Here is a 22,300-nt window from a genome sequence, read left to right on the forward strand (position 1 = left end):
CTGCCTTCTTTATTTTTACACTGCAATTTAGATTTCAGTTTGAACACACCCCACCCAAATTTAACTCTCTCTGCACATGTTATATCTGCCCCCCCTGCAGTGCACATGGTTTTGCCCAACTGCTAAAAAATTTCCTGCTGCGATCAACTTGGAATTACCCCCTCTGGGGGAAACTGTGTCTGACATTTTCCTGTGTGTGTGTGTGTGTGTGTGTAAGTGTATATATCCACATTACCATGTCTAAGGGTTCTGTATCATGTGCTGCAGAGTGTGTGTCTTCTCCAGAGGAGTCTATTCCATGTACTCAGGACTGCAATGTGCTTTCCCAGCCTTCTGAATCTGAACCCCCATGGGTGGATTCTTTAAGGGGAATGATATTCCAGATTTCTCTTACGTCCTAGAGGATGCTGGGGTCCACATTAGTACCATGGGGTATAGACTGGTCCACCAGGAGCCATTGGCACTTTAAGAGTTTGAGAGTGTGGGCTGGCTCCTCCCTCTATGCTCCTCCTACCAGACTCAGTTTAGAAAATGTGCCCGGAGGAGCCGGTCACAGCTAGGGGAGCTCTACAGAGCTTTTCTAGTTAAAGTTATTTTTAGAGTTGTTTTTTTTTCAGGAGGCTGTGGGCAACAGCCTGCCTGCAACGAGGGACTAAGGGGGGGAGCAGTGTCCGAGGGGTCTGAGCCACTGTCTCCGCTGACTGGACACACTGAGCCCTAGAGAGGTCGGATCATTCTCCGCCACGGGGGGCCGCTCGCCCTAGCAGCATGCCGCCAACCCCTTACAGTGCTGAAGAGTGGTGAGTGAGACACCGACCCCCCCCCCCCCCCCCCCCTTCCTCAAGCAAGCGGGAGGCCGGTGCGAAGATGGCAGGAGCGCAGTATTAACCGCTCCTATGAAGGTTCAGAGGCCCATGGTGCGGCGCTGTGAGGGGCGTCCTGTGCCAGCGCTTACCACACTGGTCATCAAGTCTGTCGGGGTCCGCGTGTCTCAGCCAGCAAGATTTACCTCAGGCCAGTATAAATCCTGAAGAGCTTGAAGACCGCGCCATTAAGGGGGCGGAGCTTTTCCTCAGAGCGGACCTAGCAGCGTTCCCGCGCCATTTTCCTTCCTGCACAGCGCTGGATGGAAGAACAGGTCCCTCCACAGCAACTCCAGCTATCAGTACACGGTACCAGGGGGTTGTAGAAGGAGGGGGGGAGGCTGTAATATGACTGTGTATCCTATTAAGGGACACAGTCTGCGCTGACAAGGGGTCTTCCTTTGCTGAAAGCGCTGCGTGTGGGTTGGCTCCGATCTTTGTGCCTCTCTTGCGTTTCTTGGGGGGAAACTCTGTCTGCCCCCACGTGTGTGTGTGTGTGTGTGTGTGGGTGTGGGGAGTGTTTTGTGGTCTCCTTTAGCTATGTCCAGGGACACTGTCATATGCTGCAGAGGATTTATCCTCCCAGGATTCCATGTAATCAGGATAGCACTGGTTTAGCACGGATACCAGCAAGGGAACCGGAGTGGTTTTCCTCTATCAAATCTTGGATTTCTCAGATTTCTGACAGGGTTGCTAGTAATGAATCTATAACCCAGGTATTACAGACCTCTATGGCTGTGTGGCCCATGTCTGGTACCTCAGGACACCCTGCTATATACCCCCACAAACGTGCGCTTGTGCAGGTCAAACAAGACGACACAGATACCGATTCTGACACTACAGATGGTGACGGGGATGTGTTGCGGGGGTCCGCATCTCTTGCAAGGGGGGTGCAATTGTTGATAGAGGCTATCAGGGATTGTTAAATGTAAATAATACCACACCTGAGCAGGTTGAGGAGGCTTACTTCACTGGAAATATAAAAAAGCCTCGCTAACCTTCCCTGCGTCAAAGGAATTGAATGCTATATTGGAAAAGGCTGGGTAAACCCTGAAAAGAAGTTTCAGGTCCCTAAGAGGATTCTGGTGGCTTTTCCTTTCCCTGAGGAGGATAGGAAAAGGTGGGAAAACCCGCCTATTGTTGACTCATCTGTGTCCAGACTCTCAAAAAGGGTGGTTTTACCTGTACCGGGATCTACCGCCTTAAAGGAGCCGGCAGATAGGAAAATTGACAACACGCTTAAATCAATGTATACTGCTTCAGGGGCAATATTACGTCCCAATATTGCTAGTGCATGGATCGCTAAGGCATTAGTGAAGTGGTCGGCTGCCTTAATGGAGGATTGGGATATGATGGATAGGGATGACGTTGCACTGTATTTGCGCAACATTCATGATTCTGCAGGTTTTACGGTGGAATCCATGAAAGACCTGGGTTCCATGGCTGCGGGAACTTCTTCCATGTCTGTTTCAGCTTGTCGGGGACTGTGGCTCCACCAGTGGTCGGCCGACGCAGAATCCAGAAGAAGAGTGGAGTCGCTACCCTATACAGGTCAGGCTCTCTTTGGGGAAGCTCTAGACGCGTGGATATCCACCGCTACCGCGGGTAAGTCTCCTTATCTTCCCTCAGCAGCTCCTGCTCCGAAGAGATTGTTCTCCTCAGCTACACAGCAGTCCTTTCGGCCTAACAAGCCTAGAAAGGCCAGATCATCCAATACCTTCTTTAGGGGAGGTAAGGTTAAGTCCAAGAAACCTGCTGCTGCAGTTTCCCAGGAACAAAAGCCTGCTTCGGGTACACCAAAGTCTTCCGCATGACGGTGGATGGGACGGCCCGGAGGGGGGGCCTGTGGGAGCAAGACTCAGACACTTCAGTCATGATTGGGTATCGTCCGGCTTGGATCCCTGGGTGATGGATATTGTTTCAGGGATACAGCCTGGAATTTCAAAGTCTCCCTCCTCATCGCTTTTTCAAGTCGGGCTTACCAACTCTGTTGGAGGACAGCACCGTTCTACAAGTCGCTTTACAAAAGCTGGTGGAGGCACAGGTCGTTGTGCCAGTGCCACCTCACATGCTGACCAAAGGTTACTATTCGAACCTTTTCGTGGTACCGAAACCGGATTGTTCGGTCAGGCTTATCCTGAACCTAAAATCATTGAACCATTTTCTAAAGGAGTTCAAGTTCGAGATGGAGTCTCTCAGGGCGGTGATATCAGGTCTGGAAGAGGAGGAATTCCTGGTATCACTAGATATCAAGGATTTGTACCTCCACATTCTGATCTGGCTGCCGCATCAGGCTTATCTTTCCAGTTCCAGGCCCTTCCATTCGGCCTCTCCACAGCACCGTGGGTGTTTACCAAGGTGATGGCGGAAATGATGATTCTCCTCCGCAAGCAAGGTGGACGATCTGCTGATAAAGGCATCGTCCAAGGAGAAGTTACTGCAGTCCATTGTTCTCACAATACGACTGCTCCAGAGTCACGGTTGGATTCTGAACCTTCCAAAGTCACATTTGGAACCCAGTGATCGCAAAAATGCGCTATGGCGCGTATTTTACCCAATAATTGATTGTGGGGACTCAAAAATAAAAATACCCAGGGTCCCTCAGGACGCGCTCTGACCAGCAGCGCTGTCCTGCGCTGTCAGTCAGATTCCGTCTCCACGGCAGCAGAGGGAGGAACTTGGAAGGGGAGGAGACCCTGTGAGAGTGTGTGTGTGTGTGTGTTCTCCCGCCCCGCCTCCCCTCACCGTCTGCTCCGCGCGCGCCGCACATGACAGGAATCATCCTGCTGTGTGTGTGAGCCGTAGCTAGGGCTGTGACCTCCGCGGGCGGGCTGAGGAAATCCACGGTGCCCCTCCAGCGAGCTACAGGAGTCAGACGGCGGAGGAAGCAGGAAGATGCCAGCGGTAAGTGGCGGGACAAGAGGCGGCTGCGGGTGCTACAGCATGAGGGTCATATGGGCTGGAGAGGAGTAGGGGGAAGCTCCTGCAGGACCAGACCCGCCCCATTCATTCCCTCTAACCTGCCGCTCTGTATTGTAATCTAAACCCTGTCACCCGCTCCCCTCTTCCACGATACTCTGTTGAAGCTCCACAGGGCACATGAGCATGGTAATACTGGAGGGATATAAGAACTGCCTCCCTCCCCTTTTCCCCAGTGTGTATAATAACTGCCCCCTCCTCCCTTCCCCTGTGTGTATAACTGCCTCCCCCCCACCCCCCTTCCCCCTTCCCCTGTGTGTGTAATAACTTCCCCCCTTCCCCTGTGTGAGTATAACTGCCTCCCCCCCACCCCCCTTCCCCTGTGTGTGTAATAACTTCCCCCCTTCCCCTGTGTGTGTAATAACTTCCCCCCTTCCCCTGTGTGTGTAATAACTTCCCCCCTTCCCCTGTGTGAGTATAACTGCCTCCCCCCCACCCCCCTTCCCCTGTGTGTGTAATAACTTCCCCCCTTCCCCTGTATGTGTAATAACTTCCCCCCTTCCCCTGTGTGAGTATAACTGCCTCCCCCCCACCCCCCCTCCCCCTTCCCCTGTGTGTGTAATAACTTCCCCCCTTCCCCTGTGTGAGTATAACTGCCTCCCCCCCACCCCCCTTCCCCTGTGTGTGTAATAACTTCCCCCCTTCCCCTGTGTGTGTAATAACTTCCCCCTTCCCCTGTGTGTGTAATAACTTCCCCCCTTCCCCTGTGTGAGTATAACTGCCCCCCCCACCCCCCTTCCCCCTTCCCCTGTGTGTGTAATAACTTCCCCCCTTCCCCTGTGTGAGTATAACTGCCCCCCCCCACCCCCCTTCCCCTGTGTGTGTAATAACTTCCCCCCCTTCCCCTGTGTGAGTATAACTGCCCCCCCCCCCCACCCCCCTTCCCCCTTCCCCTGTGTGTGTAATAACTTCCCCCCTTCCCCTGTGTGAGTATAACTGCCTCCCCCCCACCCCCCTTCCCCTGTGTGTGTAATAACTTCCCCCCTTCCCCTGTGTGTGTAATAACTTCCCCCCTTCCCCTGTGTGTGTAATAACTTCCCCCCTTCCCCTGTGTGAGTATAACTGCCTCCCCCCCACCCCCCTTCCCCTGTGTGTGTAATAACTTCCCCCTTTCCCCTGTGTGTATAACTGCCTCCCACCCACCCCCCTTCCCCTGTGTGTGTAATAACTTTCCCCCCTTCCCCTGTGTGAGTAATAACTCCCCCCCTTCCCCTGTGTGTATAACTGCCTCCCCCCCACCCCCCTTCCCCTGTGTGTGTAATAACTTCCCCCCTTCCCCTGTGCTCTGCCTGGTGGAATGTGTATAATGCAGTGATTGCAAAATACGTGCTATGGCGCGTTTTTACGTGCTACAAGCAGAGGGGGACTGTTTTTTTTTAAATGAGCGGGTCCTGTAGGACGCGCTGTCTCTAACTGACCAGTGCGTCTCTGCCAATACCGTTCTTCAGTGCCTCTCTCGCCATTAAATCGCCGCCGGCAGTTTCTCCCTGTCCAGTCGCGCTGTCCGCAGCTTCTCCCTGTCCAATCGCGCTGCCCGCAGCTTCTCCCCATCCAATCGCGCTGCCGGCAATGTCTCCCCATTCAAGTGCGGCTGAGACGTGACGTCCCTCCTCCCTGTCCGCCAGCGTACTCGCCGTTCTGCTCCAAACTACAGTAAGAAGCAGCTGCGAGCAGGCGCCGGGGCGGGCTGTGTTATGACACACAGTGGCTGCTCACTAGCCAGCGCAGCGCAATCATTGAGGAAGCCTGTGTCTCTCTGGCTGCATACGGCTGCACTCCCTGGGGGATTAAGTAAGTTATACTTATAATCAACTAACATAGGGAGCGTATGTGTGTGGGAGGGAAGAGAGTGTCGGCAGCTAATGATGCAGATATGGAGGATGGGGCAGTGCCCATCATACACTCTGCCCATACCTCCTCAGTGTCCATTATAAACACACCAAATTCTTCCACTGTGGGCAACATACACCCCCCACACATACCCACAGAGTGACCATCACATGCACACCCACAGTGGCCATTATATATTGCTCTACCTGGCGCAATGTGTATAACGTGCTCTACCTGGCGTAATGTATATAACGTTCTCTACCTGTCGCAATGTGTGTAACGTTCTCTACCTGTCGCAATGTGTATAACATGCTCTGCCTGGCGCAAAGTGTATAATGTACTCTGCCTAGCGCAATGTGTATAACATGCTCTGCCTGGCGCAATGTGTATAACGTGCTCTGCCTGGCGCAATGTGTATAACGTGCTCTGCCTGGCGCAATGTGTATAACGTGCTCTGCCTGGCGCAATGTGTATAACGTGTTCTGCCTGGCGCAATGTATATAGGTGGTTCTACCTGATGCAATGAGTATAATGTGCTCTACCTGGCTCAGTGTGTGTATATAGGTGCTTCTACCTGGTGCAATGTGTATATATAATGTGCTCTGCCTGGCGCAAAGTGTATAATGTACTCTACCTGGTGCAATGTGTATAATGTGCTCTGCCTGGCTCAGTGTGTATAGGCGGTTCTACCTGGTGCAATGTGTATAATGTGCTCTAACTGGTGCAATGTGTATTAATGTGCTCTACCTGGCGCAGTGTGTATAGGTGGTTCTACATGGTGTAATGTGTATAAGCGGCGCTACTCTGTGGTGTAATGTGAATTGGTACTATTATGTGGCCAAGCCCCTTCCCCACAAATCCAGACCCTTACATTTTTTATGCGCGCCTTCGGCGCGCACTGTCCATACTTTCCAATATGGGAGGGGGACCACCAATTCACTTTCTGCCAAAGGGCACCAAAATGTCTAGGTACAGCTCTGGAGCAGTGTTCTGTATACTACACAGCCCAGCAGCACTGTCGCACCCTTCTTCCCCTTGCAACACTTTTGTAGTGTCCAAATCAAGTTGTGGGGTTTCATATTTGAATCATTAATAAGATTAATAATAACCTTCATTCCGATGGGACCCAGAATAGGACAGGTAGGACCCCAATTTTTAAAAGTGAGGGGTCCCTGGGACCCACTTTTTTTTTAGGCTCAGCGCGATCACTAACCAACCCAGAGGTTGTCCTTTCTGGGAATGATCCTGGATACGGAAGTGCAGAGGGTGTTTCTTCCACAGGGAAAGGCGTTGGTGATACAAGCTATGGTCCGGGATGTCCTGAAGCCACCCCGGGTGTCTGTTCATCAATGCATTCGCCTACTGGGAAAGATGGTGGCCTCTTACGAGGCTCTCCAGTACGGGAGGTTCCACACTCGGACCTTCCAACTGGATCTCCTGGACAAGTGGTTGGGATCTCACCTCCACATGCACCAGACAATTTGTCTGTCGCCAAAGGCAAGGATTTCACTCCTCTGGTGGCTCCACTCTGGTGCCTCACCTTCTGGAAGGCCGAAGGTTCAGGATTCAGGACTAGGTCCTTCTAACCACGGATGCGAGACTCCGGGGCTGGGGAGCAGTCACTCAAGGAGTAACCTTCCAATCCAAACCTGTCCATCAACATCCTGGAACTAAGAGCCGTCTACAACGGTCTTCTTCAGGCGGCCCCTCTTCTGAGAAATTGGGCCATTCAAGTGCAGTCGGGCAACGTAACAGTGGCTTACATAAACTGACAAGGCGGAACGAAGAGCAGAGCGGCAATGTCAGAGGTGACAAGAATACTCCTCTGGACAGAAAAACACGCGTTGGCGCTGTCAGCCATCTTTATTCCGGGAGTAGACAACTGGGAAGCAGACTTCCTCAGCAGACACGACCTCCATCCAGGAGAGTGGGGCCTCCATCTGGAGGTGTTCAAGGAAATAACAGATCTTTGGGGACTACCCCAAATAGACATGGTGGCCTCTCGTCTCAACAAGAAGCTTTGGTGTATTGTTCCAGGTCGAGGAACCCACAGGCAGTGGCAGTGGACGCTCTGGTGTCTCCGTGGGTGTTCCAGTCAGTGTATGTGTTTCCACCACTCCCACTCATCCCAAGAATCCTAAAACACATAAGGAGAACAAGGGTTCAAGTGATCCTCATTGCCCCAGACTGGCCAAGAAGGGCTTGGTGTGCGGACCTTCTGAATCTACTGCAAGTAGAGCCGAGGCCTCGTCCTCTTCTGGAGGACCTGCTGCAGCAGTGGCCGTTCACCGATTAAGACTTACCGCGGCTACGTTTGACGGCATGGAAGTTGAGCGTCTGATACTTTCTCGGAAGGGTATTCCGAAGAAGGTTATTCCTACCCTCATACAGGCTAGGAAAGGGGTAACGTCTAAACATTACCATCTTATTTTGGAAGAAATATGTCTCTTGGTGTGAATCCAAGAAGTTTCCTACGGTGGAGTTTCAACTGGGAGGTTTCCTCCTTTTCCTGCAAGCAGGAGTGGATATGGGCCTGAGGTTGGGTTCTGTAAAGGTCCAAATTTCGGCCCTATCCATTTTCTTTCAGAAGCAATAGGCTGCCCTCCCTGAGGTTCAGACCTTTTTGAAGGGAGTTCTGCATATCCAACCTCCCTTTGTACTGCCTACATTGCCCTGGGACCTTAACGTGGTGTTGTAGTTCCTCCAGTCGGATTGGTTTGAGCCTCTACAGGAGGTTGAGGTCAAGTTTCTTACATGGAAGGCTGTCACATTGTTGGCCTTGGCTTCTGCTAGACGTGTGTCGGAGTTGGGGGCTTTTGTCCTGTAAAAGCCTATACTTGATCTACCACGAAGATAGAGCTGAGCTCCGGACACATCAGCAGTTTCTTCCGAAGGTTGTGTCTGCATTTCATATCAACCAGCCTATTGTGGTGCCAGTGGCTACTGACTCCTCAATTTCATCAAAGTCCTTGGATGTTGTAAGGGCTCTGAAAATCAATGTGAAGAGGACTGCCCGTCACAGAAAATCGGACTCTGTTTGTCCTGTTTGATCCCAAGAAACTTGGGTGTCCTGCTTCTAAGCAGACGATCTCTCGCTGGATCAGGTTCACTATCCAGCATGCGTATTCTACGGCAGGATTGCCGTGTCCTACGTCTGTCAAGGCCCACTCTACTCGTAAGGTGGGGTCTTCCTGGGCGGCTGCCCGGGGTGTCTTGGCTTTACATCTTTGCCGAGCTGCAAATTGATCTGGGTCGAACACGTTTGCAAAGTTCTACAAGTTCGATACTTTGGCCGCTGTGGACCTGAAGTTTGGTCAATCAGTTCTGCAGGAGCCTCCGCGCTCTCCCTCCCGTTCTGGGAGCTTTGGTACATCCCCATGGTACTAATGTGGACCCCAGCATCCTCTAGGACGTAAGAAAAAATAGGATTTTAATTACCTACCGGTAAATCCTTTTATCGTAGTCTGTAGAGGATGCTGGGCGCCCGCCCAGCGCTTCGTGATCCTGCAGTGGTTCTTTAGTTCAGTACTGCTTAGTTCTTGGTTAAGTACTGTTTTGCTACTTTGTTAAGTAATCTTGTTCGGCCGTTGCTGATGTTTCAAGCTTGTTAGGTTGGTTTGCCTTGTGTGTGAGCTGGTGTGAATCTCGCCACTATCTGTGTAAAATTTTTCTCTCGAAGTTGTCCGTCTCCTCGGGCACAGTTTCTAGACTGAGTCTGGTAGGAGGGGCATAGAGGGAGGAGCCAGCCCACACTCTCAAACTCTTAAAGTGCCAATGGCTCCTGGTGGACCCGTCTATACCCCCTGGTACTAATGTGGACCCCAGCATCCTCTACGGACCACAAGAAAAGGATTTACCGGTAGGTAACCAAAATCCTATTTTTTGCAACAAAACCTGGATTTAGGACTTCGCCTGGCCTCCCTCAAGGTTCACTTTTCTGGCTTGTTGGTGTGGTTTCAGCTAAAAATTGTATATATTGCAGATGTTCATACATTCACTCAGGGCGTACTATGGATTCAGCCTCCCTATGTCCCCCCTGTGGCTCCGTGGGATCTGTCTGTTCTTCAAGAGTCTCCGTTTGAACCTCTTAAGTCAGTGTACCTTAAATGCCTTACGCTTAAGGTCATTTTTCTGTTGGCTATTGCCTCTGCTAGGAGGGTGTTAGACTTAGGCGCTTTGCCCTGTCGTCCACCCTTTCTGATTTTTCACCGTGATCGGGCAGTTCTTAGAACTCGCCCTGGTTATCTACCTAAGGTGGTGTCATTTTTCCGCCTTAACCAAGAGATTGTGGTTCCGGCCTTTGTCTCTCCTGGTTTGTCCTCCATAGAGCGGTCTTTAGATGTGGTATGGGCTCTCCGTATATATGTAGAAAGGACTGCCTCTATTAGGAGGTCAGATTTTCTTTTTGTACTTTTTGGTTTTCACAAATGTGGCTGTCCTGCGAATAAGCAGACCTTGGCCAAATGGATTAGAATGGTGATTGCACAAGCTTATGCGCAGGCTGGATTCCTAGCTCCTGCTGCTATCAAGGCCGATTCTAATCGGTCTGTTGGACCTTCTTGAGTGGCCCTCCGTGGTGCGTCCACTGAACAATTGTGCAAGGCGGCTACTTGGTCCTCAGTGAACACGTTCATCAGGTTCTATGCCTTTGATACTTCTGCCTCCCAGGATGTTTCCTTTGGACGCCGGGTTCTTGTTCCCGCTACAGTGCTTCTGCTTCCATGAGGAACTGCTTTAGGACATCCCCGATGTTATTCCTTGTGGAATACCAATGTACCCCGCTGCAGAATAGGAGATTTATAGTAAGACTTACCATTGTTAAATATCTTTCTGCGAAGTACACTGGATTCCACAGGGCGACCACCCTGACGCACTTAGCTTCTTTAGGTTTGTATGGCATTAGCCGCTCGCCCCTTCTCCTGTCTTGAGAATGTGGGTCTATGTGACTAACATCTACCGTCTTTCTTACCTGCTACTGCATTGGACTGGTTAACGAAACTGAGCTCCAGTGCCTGGAGGCGGGGATATAGAGGAGGCAGTGCAGTGCATCCTGGGAACAGTGAAAGCTTTAACCTGTTGGTGCCTCGGATCAAGATCCAACTCTACACCCCAATGTTATTCCCTGTGGAATCCAGTGTACCTCGCAGAAAGACTTAACAATGGGGGTCATTCCGAGTTGTTCGCTCTGTAAATTTCTTCGCATCGCAGCGATTTTCCGCTTAGTGCGCATGCGCAATGTTCGCACTGCGACTGCGCCAAGTAAATTTGCTATGCAGTTAGGATTTTTACTCACTACTTTTTCATCGTTCTGTTGATCGTAGTGTGATTGACAGGAAGTGGGTGTTTCTGGGCGGAAACTTGCCGTTTTATGGGTGTGTGTGAAAAAACGCTACCGTTTCTGGGAAAAACGCGGGAGTGGCTGGAGAAACGGGGGAGTGTCTGGGCGAACGCTGGGTGTGTTCGTGACGTCAAACCAGGAACGACAAGCACTGAACTGATCGCAGATGCCGAGTAAGTCTGGAGCTACTCAGAAACTGCTAAGAGAGGTGTAATCGCAATATTGCGAATACGTCGTTCGCAATTTTAAGAAGCTAAGATTCACTCCCAGTAGGCGGCGGCTTAGCATGAGCAAATCTGCTAAAAGCCGCTTGCGAGCGAACAACTCGGAATGAGGGCCCATGGTAAGTCTTACCATAAATCTCCTTTTTCTCGGCACACCTAGAATAAAACTTTTTTTATTGATAAAGTTAGAAAAAATATTAAATTAAGTAAATTGAGGCAGATGTATTACGCCTGGAGACGGATTAACCACGTAACGGACGTCCCCCCCCAAAAAAAAAATGCTCAGAAATTGTTTTGTTTTTCTTGTATGTGAATTAGTTGAACATGAATTTAACCCTATCCAAAATGATTTTAGTTGAAAAAAAGAAAATAGTTTTTTCTAAAATTGATTCCCCCCTCCCCAAACAACGGAACATCAATCGGGTACATCGCGACCATCACAGCATTGGTAACATCGCGACTATCGCGACTTTAGTTTTTAGAACCCGGACAGCTGCCAGGTACACAGGGGGGTCCATCTGTGCACATCCTGTGCGACCAGGTCAGATAAAGCACTTGCAGGCATGGTCTCCTCTGATTCCCCATGCCAGGCAAGTGGTTAAAGAAGTGATAAAGCAGTGATAAGTGCAAGGTGATAACGCAGCAGCCAATCAGCTCCTAACGAGGCTTCTGGGGGTATAAGTAGAGCCACCCAGAGAGCTGAGAGAGATTCTGTGCTCCTAGGCCAAGAAGTGATATCCTATCAGGAGTTTGTGGTGGGAATTATTGTGTGGAATTGGATTACAGAAGGGTGCTGATCTATTTTATTCTCCATTCTGTTCAATAAACCACTGTTGGTTTTCATCTACCACTGTTCCTGAGTGATTTGGAACCCGGTATCTTCACAATACTGTTTTTTCATATTTTTCAAGAGGGTCCACGGTCACGCCCCCTCAATACTGGCCATGATCCCTCAGTACCAGGGCCCTTGGCCGCTCTCTACAGCCCTGCAGACATAAGGGGGCTTAGGAATCAAGTGTTATACTAGTCCGTGCTTCTTCTTTATATCACAGACTTCCCACACTACAGTGTGGAGAGCATTGACTAGGGGGAATGTAATGCGACATTGGGCAACTGTGTACAGGACATGCGAAGAGCGTCCACCTGCAATGAGTGAGAAGTGACACTGGATTTGTCTTACGTGAAGCCGAGCAGTTATTGCGGTACAAAGCCATAGGTTTTACAACTGAAACATTTCTCTGTTACTTGCATTAATATTTGTAATATCTATTTAATCTATTTATTTAAAAGAAAATAATTGTTTGACCGTTTTATTTTAATGTATTTTGTGTCTTTGCTGTGTTTAGATTTGGACCAGTAGGAAGCTGACAATGACATAGTGACTCTGGAATTGTGTATTGGACTGTTTGGTACAAGAAAATAAAAGACTGTCCTTAGAAGATGGCAAAAATTGCAGAAGTGAAAATCGCTGTGTTTGGCCGAGCTGGTGTCGGTAAATCTGGTAAGTACTTTTGTGTTATGATTATGATGATACTATTCTGTAAATACTTATATAAATTTATATAAACATTTATCTTACACGAGGAAAATTTATATTCTGGGCAGTGTTGGACATTTGATGTCACTGGGTTTAGAGACATGTGTTGCAAACCGCATAACATCACGTAACCCAGATGGAGCTAAAGGAACTATAAATGGGCTCAATACTACCTATTGTGTCTCTGCTATAATACAGTATATACAGCGTACGATCACTTGTCTTAAGATCAGTGCGTTACCTGTCCTAATGTTTCTCCTCTTAGTTGGCCTCTGTCCATGGTCAGGCTAGTTCTCCTGGTTCTCCTCTTAGATGGCCTCTGTCCATGGCCAGGCTAGTTCTCATGGTTTTCCTCTTAGATGGCCTCTGTCCATGGTCAGGCAGTTTTCCTGGTTCTCCTCTTAGTTGGCCTCTGTCCATGGTCAGGCTAGTTTTCCATGTTTTCCTCTTAGATGGCCTCTGTCCATGGTCAGGCTAGTTTTCCTGGTTTTCCTCTTAGATGGCCTCTGTCCATGGTCAGGCTAGTTCTCCTGGTTCTCCTCTTAGATGGCCTCTGTCCATGGTCAGGCTAGTTCTCCTTGTTCTCCTCTTAGATGGCCTCTGTCCATGGTCATGCTAGTTTCTCTGACGTCCTAGTGGATGCTGGGGACTCTGTAAGGACCATGGGGAATAGACGGCACCGCAGGAGACTGGGCACATCTAAAGAAAGCTTTAGGACTATCTGGTGTGCACTGGCTCCTCCCCCTATGACCCTCCTCCAAGCCTCAGTTAGATTTCTGTGCCCGGCTGAGCTGGATGCACACTAGGGGCTCTCCTGAGCTCCTAGGAAGAAAGTATATGTTAGGTTTTTTATTTTCAGTGAGACCTGCTGGTAACAGGCTCACTGCACCGAGGGACTAAGGGGAGAAGAAGCGAACCTACCTAAGTGGTGGTAGCTTGGGCTTCTTAGGCTACTGGACACCATTAGCTCCAGAGGGATCGAACACAGGACCCGACCTCGTCGTCCGTTCCCGGAGCCGCGCCGCCGTCCCCCTTACAGAGCCAGAAGCAAGAAGGTGGTCCGGAAAATCGGCGGCTGAAGACTTCTGTCTTCTCCAAGGTAGCGCACAGCACTGCAGCTGTGCGCCATTGCTCCTCATGCACACCACACACTGCGGTCACTGATGGGTGCAGGGCGCTGGGGGGGGGGCGCCCTGAGCAGCAATATTAACACCTTGGCTGGCGAACTGACACCATATATAGCCCCAGGGGCTATATAGGTGTTTATTAACCCCTGCCAGAACTTTTAAAATAGCGGGAGAAAGCCCGCCGAAAAAGGGGCGGAGCCATCTCCCTCAGCACACTGGCGCCATTTTCCCTCATAGCTCTGCTGGAGGGATCGCTCCCTGACTCTCCCCTGCAGTCCTGCACTACAGAAAAGGGTTAAAAAGAGAGGGGGGCACAAATTAGGCGCAGTATATATATATTATGCAGCTATAAGGGAAAACACTCTCTATAGGTGATATCCCTGTGATATATAGCGCTCTGGTGTGTGCTGGCATACTCTCCCTCTGTCTCCCCAAAGGGCTTTGTGGGGTCCTGTCCTCTGTCAGAGCATTCCCTGTGTGTGTGCTGTGTGTCGGTACTGCTGTGTCGACATGTATGATGAGGATAATGATGTGGAGGCGGAGCAAATGCCTGTGAATGGGATGTCCCCCCCTGCGGGGTCGACACCGGTGTGGATGGACTTATGGAAGGAATTACGTGACAGTGTCAACTCCTTACATAAAAGGTTTGACGACATAGGACAGCCGGCTACTCAGCTTGTGCCTGTCCAAGCGTCTCACATGTCATCAGGGGCTCTAAAACGCCCGCTACCTCAGATGGCAGACACAGATGTTGACACGGATACCGACTCCAGTGTCGATGACTATGAGACTAGTGTACCTTCCAATAGGGCTACCCGTTACATGATTGAGGCAATTAAAAATGTATTACACATTTCTGATAATACCCCAGATACCACAAAAAAGGGTATTATGTTTGGTGACAGAAAACTACCAGTAGTTTTCCTGCATCTGAGGAATTGATATGAGGTGTGTGAGGAAGCGTGGACTTCCCCCGATAAGAAATTGATAATTTCTAGGCAGCGTACCCTTTTCCGCCAGAGGATAGGTCACGTTGGGAAATAACCCCTAGGGTAGATAAAGCGGTTACACGCTTATTAAAAAAGGTGGCACTACCGTCACGGATACGGCCGCCCTGAAGGACCTGCTTATAGAAAGCAGAAAACTACCCTTAAAGCTATATACACACACACGGGCATTATATTGAGACCTGCTATTGCCTCGGCATGGATGTGCAGTGCGGCAGCTGCGTGGTCAGATTCCCTGTCGGATAATATTTATACTATAGATAGGGACAATATTTTGCTGAAAATAGAGCATATTGTACAGAAAAAACAATGAATGAATAAATGCGCTGCTGGGTATAATGCAGCCAACTACGCAATAAGGAACCTTCACAAAAATTCCAAGAGAATAGACGTTATAAAAGAAAATTGAATAGTGGCGCAACTACCAATAGGCCTTACATGAAATGTCCTTATCAATTCCAGGTGTAATGAGTCCTGTATTGTAAGGGTCTCGTTGTCCGTGCAACCTTTGATCCTATGGTCAAAATCCTTAACTGGACAAACAGAAACAGATCATGGTGCAGATCAACTTTTTAGGGGACCAAGACTTTATTTACAAGGAAAAACTCACAATTTATACAGATTAAAAAAGCATATCACCACTCAGGGTAAAAGTGAAGGGGGTGCTGGCGTGACTGGTATTCCAAAGTTATCCTCCCAGATGGTACAAGGGCTCCGCTCGTGGTTCCGATTACCACGAAAGCCGGATAAGGATAAATGAAGTCCAGTGTCAGGTCACCCACAGTCAGAAGAGAAACACCAATTGCTCTAAGAGTGGTGATATGCTTTTTTAATCTGTATAAATTGTGAGTTTTTCCTTGTAAATAAAGTCTTGGTCCCCTAAAAAGTTGATCTGCACCATGATCTGTTTCTGTTTGTCCAGTTAAGGATTTTGACCATAGGATCAAAGGTTGCACGGACAACGGGACCCTTACAATACAGGACTCATTACACCTGGAATTGATAAGGACATTTCATGTAAGGCCTATTGGTAGTTGCGCCACTATTCAATTTTCTTTTATAACGAAAATAGAGCATATAAAAGACGCTGTCTTATACATGCGTGATGCACAGAGGGATATTTGCCGACTGGCATCACTAATAAGCGCTATGTAAAACCATTGCCGCCAGGCGGGGGTTATGGACTCTGCAATGGTCGGGCGATGCCGATTCAAAACGGCACATAGAAGTTTGCCCTAGAAGGGGGTGGAACTGTTTGGGGATGGTCTTTCAGACCTCGTTTCCACAGCTACGGCTGGGAAATCAAAACTTTTGCCACAAGCTACCCCACAGCAAGAGTAAGCACTGTATTATCAGGTACAGTCCCTTCGGCCCCAGAAAAGTAGAGGGCTAGAGGCTCATCTTTTCTGCCAAGAGGAAAAGGTAGAGGGAAAAAGCTGCAGCACACAGCTAGTTCCCGGGAGCAGAAGTCCTCCCCTGCGTCCGGTAAGTCCACAGCATGACGCTGGGGCTGCTCAGGCGGACTCGGGTACGGTGGGGGCCCGTCTCAGAAATTTTCAGCGCACAGTGGGCTCTCTCACAGGTGGATCCCTGGGTTCTTCAAACAGTATCTCAGAGGTACAGGCTGGAATTCGAGACGTCTCCCCCCCGCCGTTTCCTAAAATCTGCCTTACCGGCAACTCCCTCTGCCAGGGAGGCAGTGTTGGTGGCTATCCAAAAAACTGTATTCACAGCAAGTGATTATCAAGGTACCCCTCCTTCAACAGGAAAGGGGTTACTTTTCCACAATGTTTGTGGTACCGAAACCGGACGGTTCGGTGAGACCCATCTTAAATTTAAAATCCTTGAACACATATAACAAAAGATTCAAGTTCAAGATGGAATCGCTCAGGGCGATTATTGCGATCCTGGACGAGGGGGATTACAGGGTCTCTCTGGACATCAAGGATACTTACCTGCATGTCCCCATTTACCCTCCTCACCAGGAGTACCTCAAGATTGTGGTACCGGACTGTCACTATCAGTTCCAGACGCTGCCGTTTGGATTATCCACGGCACCGAGGGTCTTTACCATGGGTAATGACCAAAATGATGATACTCCTTCGCAAGAAGGGAGTTTTAATTATCCCGTACTTGGACGATCTCCGGATAAAGGCGAGGTCCAAGGAACAGTTGGTAAGGGGGTAGCACTTTCTCGGGAAGTGCTGCAACAGCAGGACTGGATTCTCAATTCCAAAGTCACAGCTGGTCCCGACGACACGTCTTCTGTTCCTGGGAATGATTCTGGAAACAGACCAGAAAAAAGTGTTTCTTCCAATGGAAAAAGCCGAGGAGTTGTCATCTCTAGTCAGAAACCTCCTAAGACCGGGACAGGTGTCGGTACATCAATGCACACGAGTCCATTCGGAAAGTTCCACGCAAGGATTTTCCAGTGGGACCTGTTGGACAAATGGTCCGGGTCCCATCTCCAGATACAGCAGCGGATAACCCGGTCGGCAAGAACCAGGGTGTCGCTGCGGTGGTGGCTGCAGAGGGCTCATCTACTAGAGGGCCGCAGATTCGGAATACAGGACTGGGTCCTGGTAAAGACGGATGCCAGCCTTCGGGGCTGGGGTGCAGTCACACAGGGAGTAAAATTCCAAGGACTGTGGTCCAAACAGGAGATTTCACTTCATATAAATTTTCTGGAGCTAAGAGCCCTTTACAAGGCCGTAAGCCAAACAAGGCCCCTGCTTCAAAACCAGCCGTACTGATCCAATCAGACAACATCACGGCGCTCGCCCATGTAAACAGGCAGGGCGGCACAAGAAGCAGGAGGGCAATGGCAGAAGCCACAAGGATTCCCCGTTGGGCGGAAAATCATGTGGTAGCACTGGCAGCAGTGTTCATTCCGGGAGTGGACAACTGGGAAGCAGACTTCCGCAGCAGACTCCACCCGGGTGTTAGGGTCTCCTGCCCTGTGCTGCCACGTCGTCATGGCAACCGGGAGACAAGTGATAGTGGAGTAACCTGAGCGCAGCTGATACTCCGGTTCGGGTCTTTTGCTGTGCAGTGGTTATAGGCTCTGTGCACGGCAGGGGATCCGGTGCTGGTTTTTGTGCTCACAGTCTGTGAGGTCTGAGTGGGGCGTGGACAGCACCTGCTTTATAAGGCCTCTTTTCAGGGTAAGCAGATGCTGCTGAATCTTTGTTGGTTAGTCAGTTCATGAAAGTTAGCCAGTACTGTGTAGCTTTGTATTTGTTTGTTGCTTACTGCAAATAGGCCTGGGGATTTGGTATTACACTCTGCCAATCCAGACCTAGCAGTAAGACTGGAGTCAGTCGTTTAGCTTGCTGGGGTTCTGTTACTACTCTGTGAACTTAGCAAGTTTGCGGCTGTATTCTAAGACTTGCCTGTCTAATCCTGTCTCACTGTGCTAGGTGTCAGGGGTCAGTTTAGTGGCAGTAAGCTAAAACCTGTGCACTGCAAGTGAGAAATAGGATTGTGGAGACTCTCCTTGTGTCTATCATTCCATCTCTGACCAAGGAGTTTACTGCCACACCCGTTGGTAACCCTTTAGGGTTTTGCTGTTGCCCTTAGCAACAGCATTTCGGGTTCTCTATGTATTAAAACACAACATCTTGCTTTTTCCATCTGTGCAGTTCTAATACAAGGGAGATACCCAGTTCCTTAGCCTCTGGGCTTCTCTGTTCACTTTGTGTGTATTTTGTTACCCTATTACCTTCTGTGTACGTTATGTCATATTCCCCAGTTTGTCTGTGAGTCCATTTGTTTTGCATAACAGTTCAAACACCAGTACATTCCTGCAGACACTGGAGTGCATAACAGTTCTGACACCAGTACTTTCCTGCAGGCACTGGTGTGCATAACACCGGGAGAATAGGGACTTCATCCAGAAGTCTTCCAAATGCTGGTAAACCGTTGGGAAAGACCACAGGTGGACATGATGGCGTCCCGCCTCAATAAAAAAGATATTGCGCCAGGTCAAGGAAACCTCAGGCGATCGCTGTGGACGCTCTAGTGACACCGCGGGCATACCAGTCGGTTTATGTGTTCCCTCCTCTCCCTCTCTTACCCAAGGTACTGAGGATAATAAGGAAAAGAGGAGTAAGAACTATACTCATTGTTCCGGATTGGCCAAGAAGGGCTTGGTACCTGGAACTTCAGGAGTTGATCTCAGAGGACCCATGACCTCTGCCACTCAGACAGGATCTGCTGCAGCAGGGGCCCTGTCTGTTCAAAGACTTACCGCGGCTGCATTGACGGCATGGCGGTTGAACACCGGATCCTGAGTGAAAAAGGCATTCTGGAGGAAGTCATTCTTATCCTGATCAAAGCCAGGAAGGATGTCAGCCTGAAGTGCAGACGTTGTAAGGGAGTGCTGCATATTCAGCCCCTTTTTTGTGCCCCAGTGGCACCTTGGGATCTCAATGTGGTTTTGAAGTTCCTGGAATCACATTGGTTTGAGCCACTTAAAACCGTGGATTTGAAATATCTCACATGAAAAGTGGTCATGTGTTGGCTCTGGCTTCGGCCAGGCATGTGTCAGAATTGGCGGCTTTGTCATAAAAAAGCCCTTACCTGACTTTCCATATGGATAGGGCAGAGTTGAGGACTCGTCCTCACTTTCTCACAAAGGTGGTATCAGGTTTTCACTTGTACCAACCTATTGTGGTGCCTGCGGCTACTAGGGACTTGGAGGATTCCAAGTTACTGGACGTAGTCAGGGCCCTGAAAAATTATATTTCCAGGACGGCTGGAGTCAGGAAAACTGACTCGCTGTTTATCCTAGATGCACCCAACATGCTGGGTGCTCCTGCTTCTAAGCAGACTATAGCGCGCTGGATTTGTAGCACTATTCAGCTTGCGCATTCTGCGGTGGGACTACCGCAGCCTAAATCTGTAAAAGCTCATTCCACATGGAAGGGGGCTCATCTTGGGCGGCTGCCCGAGGGGTCTCGGCTTTACAACTTGGCCGAGCTGCTACTTGGTCAGGGGCAAACACGTTGCAAAATTCTACAAATTTGATACCCTGGCTGAGAAGGACCTTGAGTTCTCTCATTCGGTGCTGCAGAGTCATCCGCACTCTCCCGCCCGTTTGGGAGCTTTGGTATAATCCCCATGGTCCTTACGGAGTCCCCAGCATCCACTAGGACGTCAGAGAAAATAAGATTTTACTCACCGGTAAATCTATTTCTCGTAGTCCGTAGTGGATGCTGGGCGCCCATCCCTAGTGCGGATTGTCTGCAATACTTGTAAATAGTTATTGTTACACAAATCGGGTTGTTATTGCGAACCATCTATTCAGAGGTTCCATTGTTATCATACTGTTAACCGGGGTTCCTATCACGAGTTATATGGTGTGATTGGTGTGGCTGGTATGAGTCTTACCCGGGATTCAAAATCCTTCCTTATTGTGTCAGCTCTTCCGGGCACAGTGTCCTAACTGAGGCTTGGAGGAGGGTCATAGGGGGAGGAGCCAGTGCACACCAGATAGTCCTAAAGCTTTCTTTAGATGTGCCCAGTCTCCTGCGGAGCCGTCTATTCCCCATGGTCCTTACGGAGTCCCCAGCATCCACTACGGACTACGAGAAATAGATTTACCGGTGAGTAAAATCTTATTTTTCCTGGTTTTCCTCTTAGATGGCCTCTGTCCATGGTCAGGCTAGTTTTCCTGGTTTTCCTCTTAGATGGCCTCTGTCCATGGTCAGGCTAGTTCTCCTGGTTCTCCTCTTAGATGGCCTCTGTCCATGGTCAGGCTAGTTCTCCTTTTAGATGGCCTGTGAAGCCAGAGTTCTACAGTTAGAGTGAGCATGTGGCACGTACTCCGTCTACGGACATTGTAATGGTCAGTATTACTGCCTCACAGCACTGAGGGGACTACATATGAAATCCTGGCTGTCAGTATCCCAACAGAAGCATCCTGTCAGCCGGAAGCCCAGCTGCTCGCCACGCTTTTGGCCTGGTGGTAAGCTTTGCTCACAACAAATTATAGTCTCACTTGGAGGATGGCGTGGACCCACCACCCGAGTGGAAATATGGGGCTACCCTTGGGATTGTGACCGTCGGCATTCTACCGTCTGTCGGGATTCTGGCGTTGCTATGCTAGGATCCCCATAACCGGTATATTAACTGCATCCCCACTGACGTCATGGGTTCAATTCCGACCATGGCCCTAACTGTGTGGAGTTTGTATATTCTTCCCGTGCTTGCATTGGTTTCCTCCGAGTACTCCAGTTTCTCTGACGTCCTAGTGGATGCTGGGTACTCCGTAAGGACCATGGGGAATAGACGGGCTCCGCAGGAGACTGGGCACTTCTTTAAAGAAACGATTAGGTATTACATCTGGTGTGCACTGGCTCCTCCCTCTATGCCCCTCCTCCAGACCTCAGTTAGAATCTGTGCCCGGCCTGAGCTGGATGCACTTAGTGGGCTCTCCTGAGTTCACTATAAAGAAAAGTATTTGTTAGGTTTTTTATTTTCAGTGAGATCTGCTGGCAACAGACTCACTTCTACGTGGGACTTAGGGGAGAGAAGCAAACCTACCTGCTTGCAGCTAGCTTGTGCTTCTAGGCTACTGGACACCATTAGCTCCAGAGGGATCGAACACAGGGCCCGACCTCGATCGTCCGTTCCCAGAGCCACGCCGCCGTCCCCCTTGCAGAGCCAGAAGACGGAAGAAACCGGAGAAAATCGGCGGCTGAAGACTCCAGTCTTCAATAAGGTAGCGCACAGCACTGCAGCTCTGCGCCATTGCTCCCACAGCACACCACACGCTCCGGTCACTGGTGGTTGCAGGGCGCTGGGGGGGGGGGCGCCCTGGGCTGCAATTAATATACCTTTTGGCAAAACAGCACATAATACAGTGTATAACACTGTATATGTGCAAAAACCCCTGCCATTAATATTATAAAAAGCGGGAGAAGCCCGCCGCTGAAGGGGCGGGGCTATCTTCCTCAGCACAGCCAGCGCCATTTTATCTTCACAGCTCCGCTGGAAGGACGCTCCCCAGGCTCTCCCCTGCAGTATACAACTGCAGAAAGGGTAAAAAAGAGAGGGGGGGCACATAAATTTAGGCGCAAAATTGTGATATAAGCAGCTATAGGGGGAAAATTCACTTTGTGTATAGTGTATACCCCTCTGTTATATAGCGCTCTGGTGTGTGCTGGCATACTCTCTCTCTGTCTCCCCAAAGGACTTTGTGGGGTCCTGTCCTCAGTCAGAGCATTCCCTGTGTGTGTGCGGTGTGTCGGTACGGCTGTGTCGACATGTTTGATGAGGACGCTTACGTGGAGGCGGAGCAGGTGCCGATAAGTGTGATGTCGCCCCCTTTGGGGCCGACACCTGAGTGGATGGATATGTGGAAGGTATTAACCGACAGTGTCAACTCCTTGC

The 22,300-nt window shown here is 49.9% G+C and overlaps 1 protein-coding gene across 3 annotated transcripts in view; it reads left to right on the forward strand.

The window, feature by feature from the left end:
- RERG (RAS like estrogen regulated growth inhibitor) overlaps window positions 1-22,300 on the forward strand; it is a 333,438-nt gene that overhangs the window by 91,729 nt on the left and 219,409 nt on the right. For all 3 annotated transcript variants that reach the window (XR_010179772.1, XM_063929455.1, XM_063929454.1), the window contains one exon: window positions 12,581-12,735. Coding sequence is in view for 2 of the 3 variants with exons in the window: in XM_063929455.1 (XP_063785525.1) it covers window positions 12,675-12,735 (61 nt within the window). In the remaining variant the exon portion in view is untranslated. The remainder of the gene's footprint in view (window positions 1-12,580; window positions 12,736-22,300) is intronic.

This window comes from Pseudophryne corroboree, chromosome 6 (genome assembly GCF_028390025.1).
Source record: "Pseudophryne corroboree isolate aPseCor3 chromosome 6, aPseCor3.hap2, whole genome shotgun sequence".
Classification (NCBI taxonomy): Eukaryota; Metazoa; Chordata; class Amphibia; order Anura; family Myobatrachidae; genus Pseudophryne; species Pseudophryne corroboree.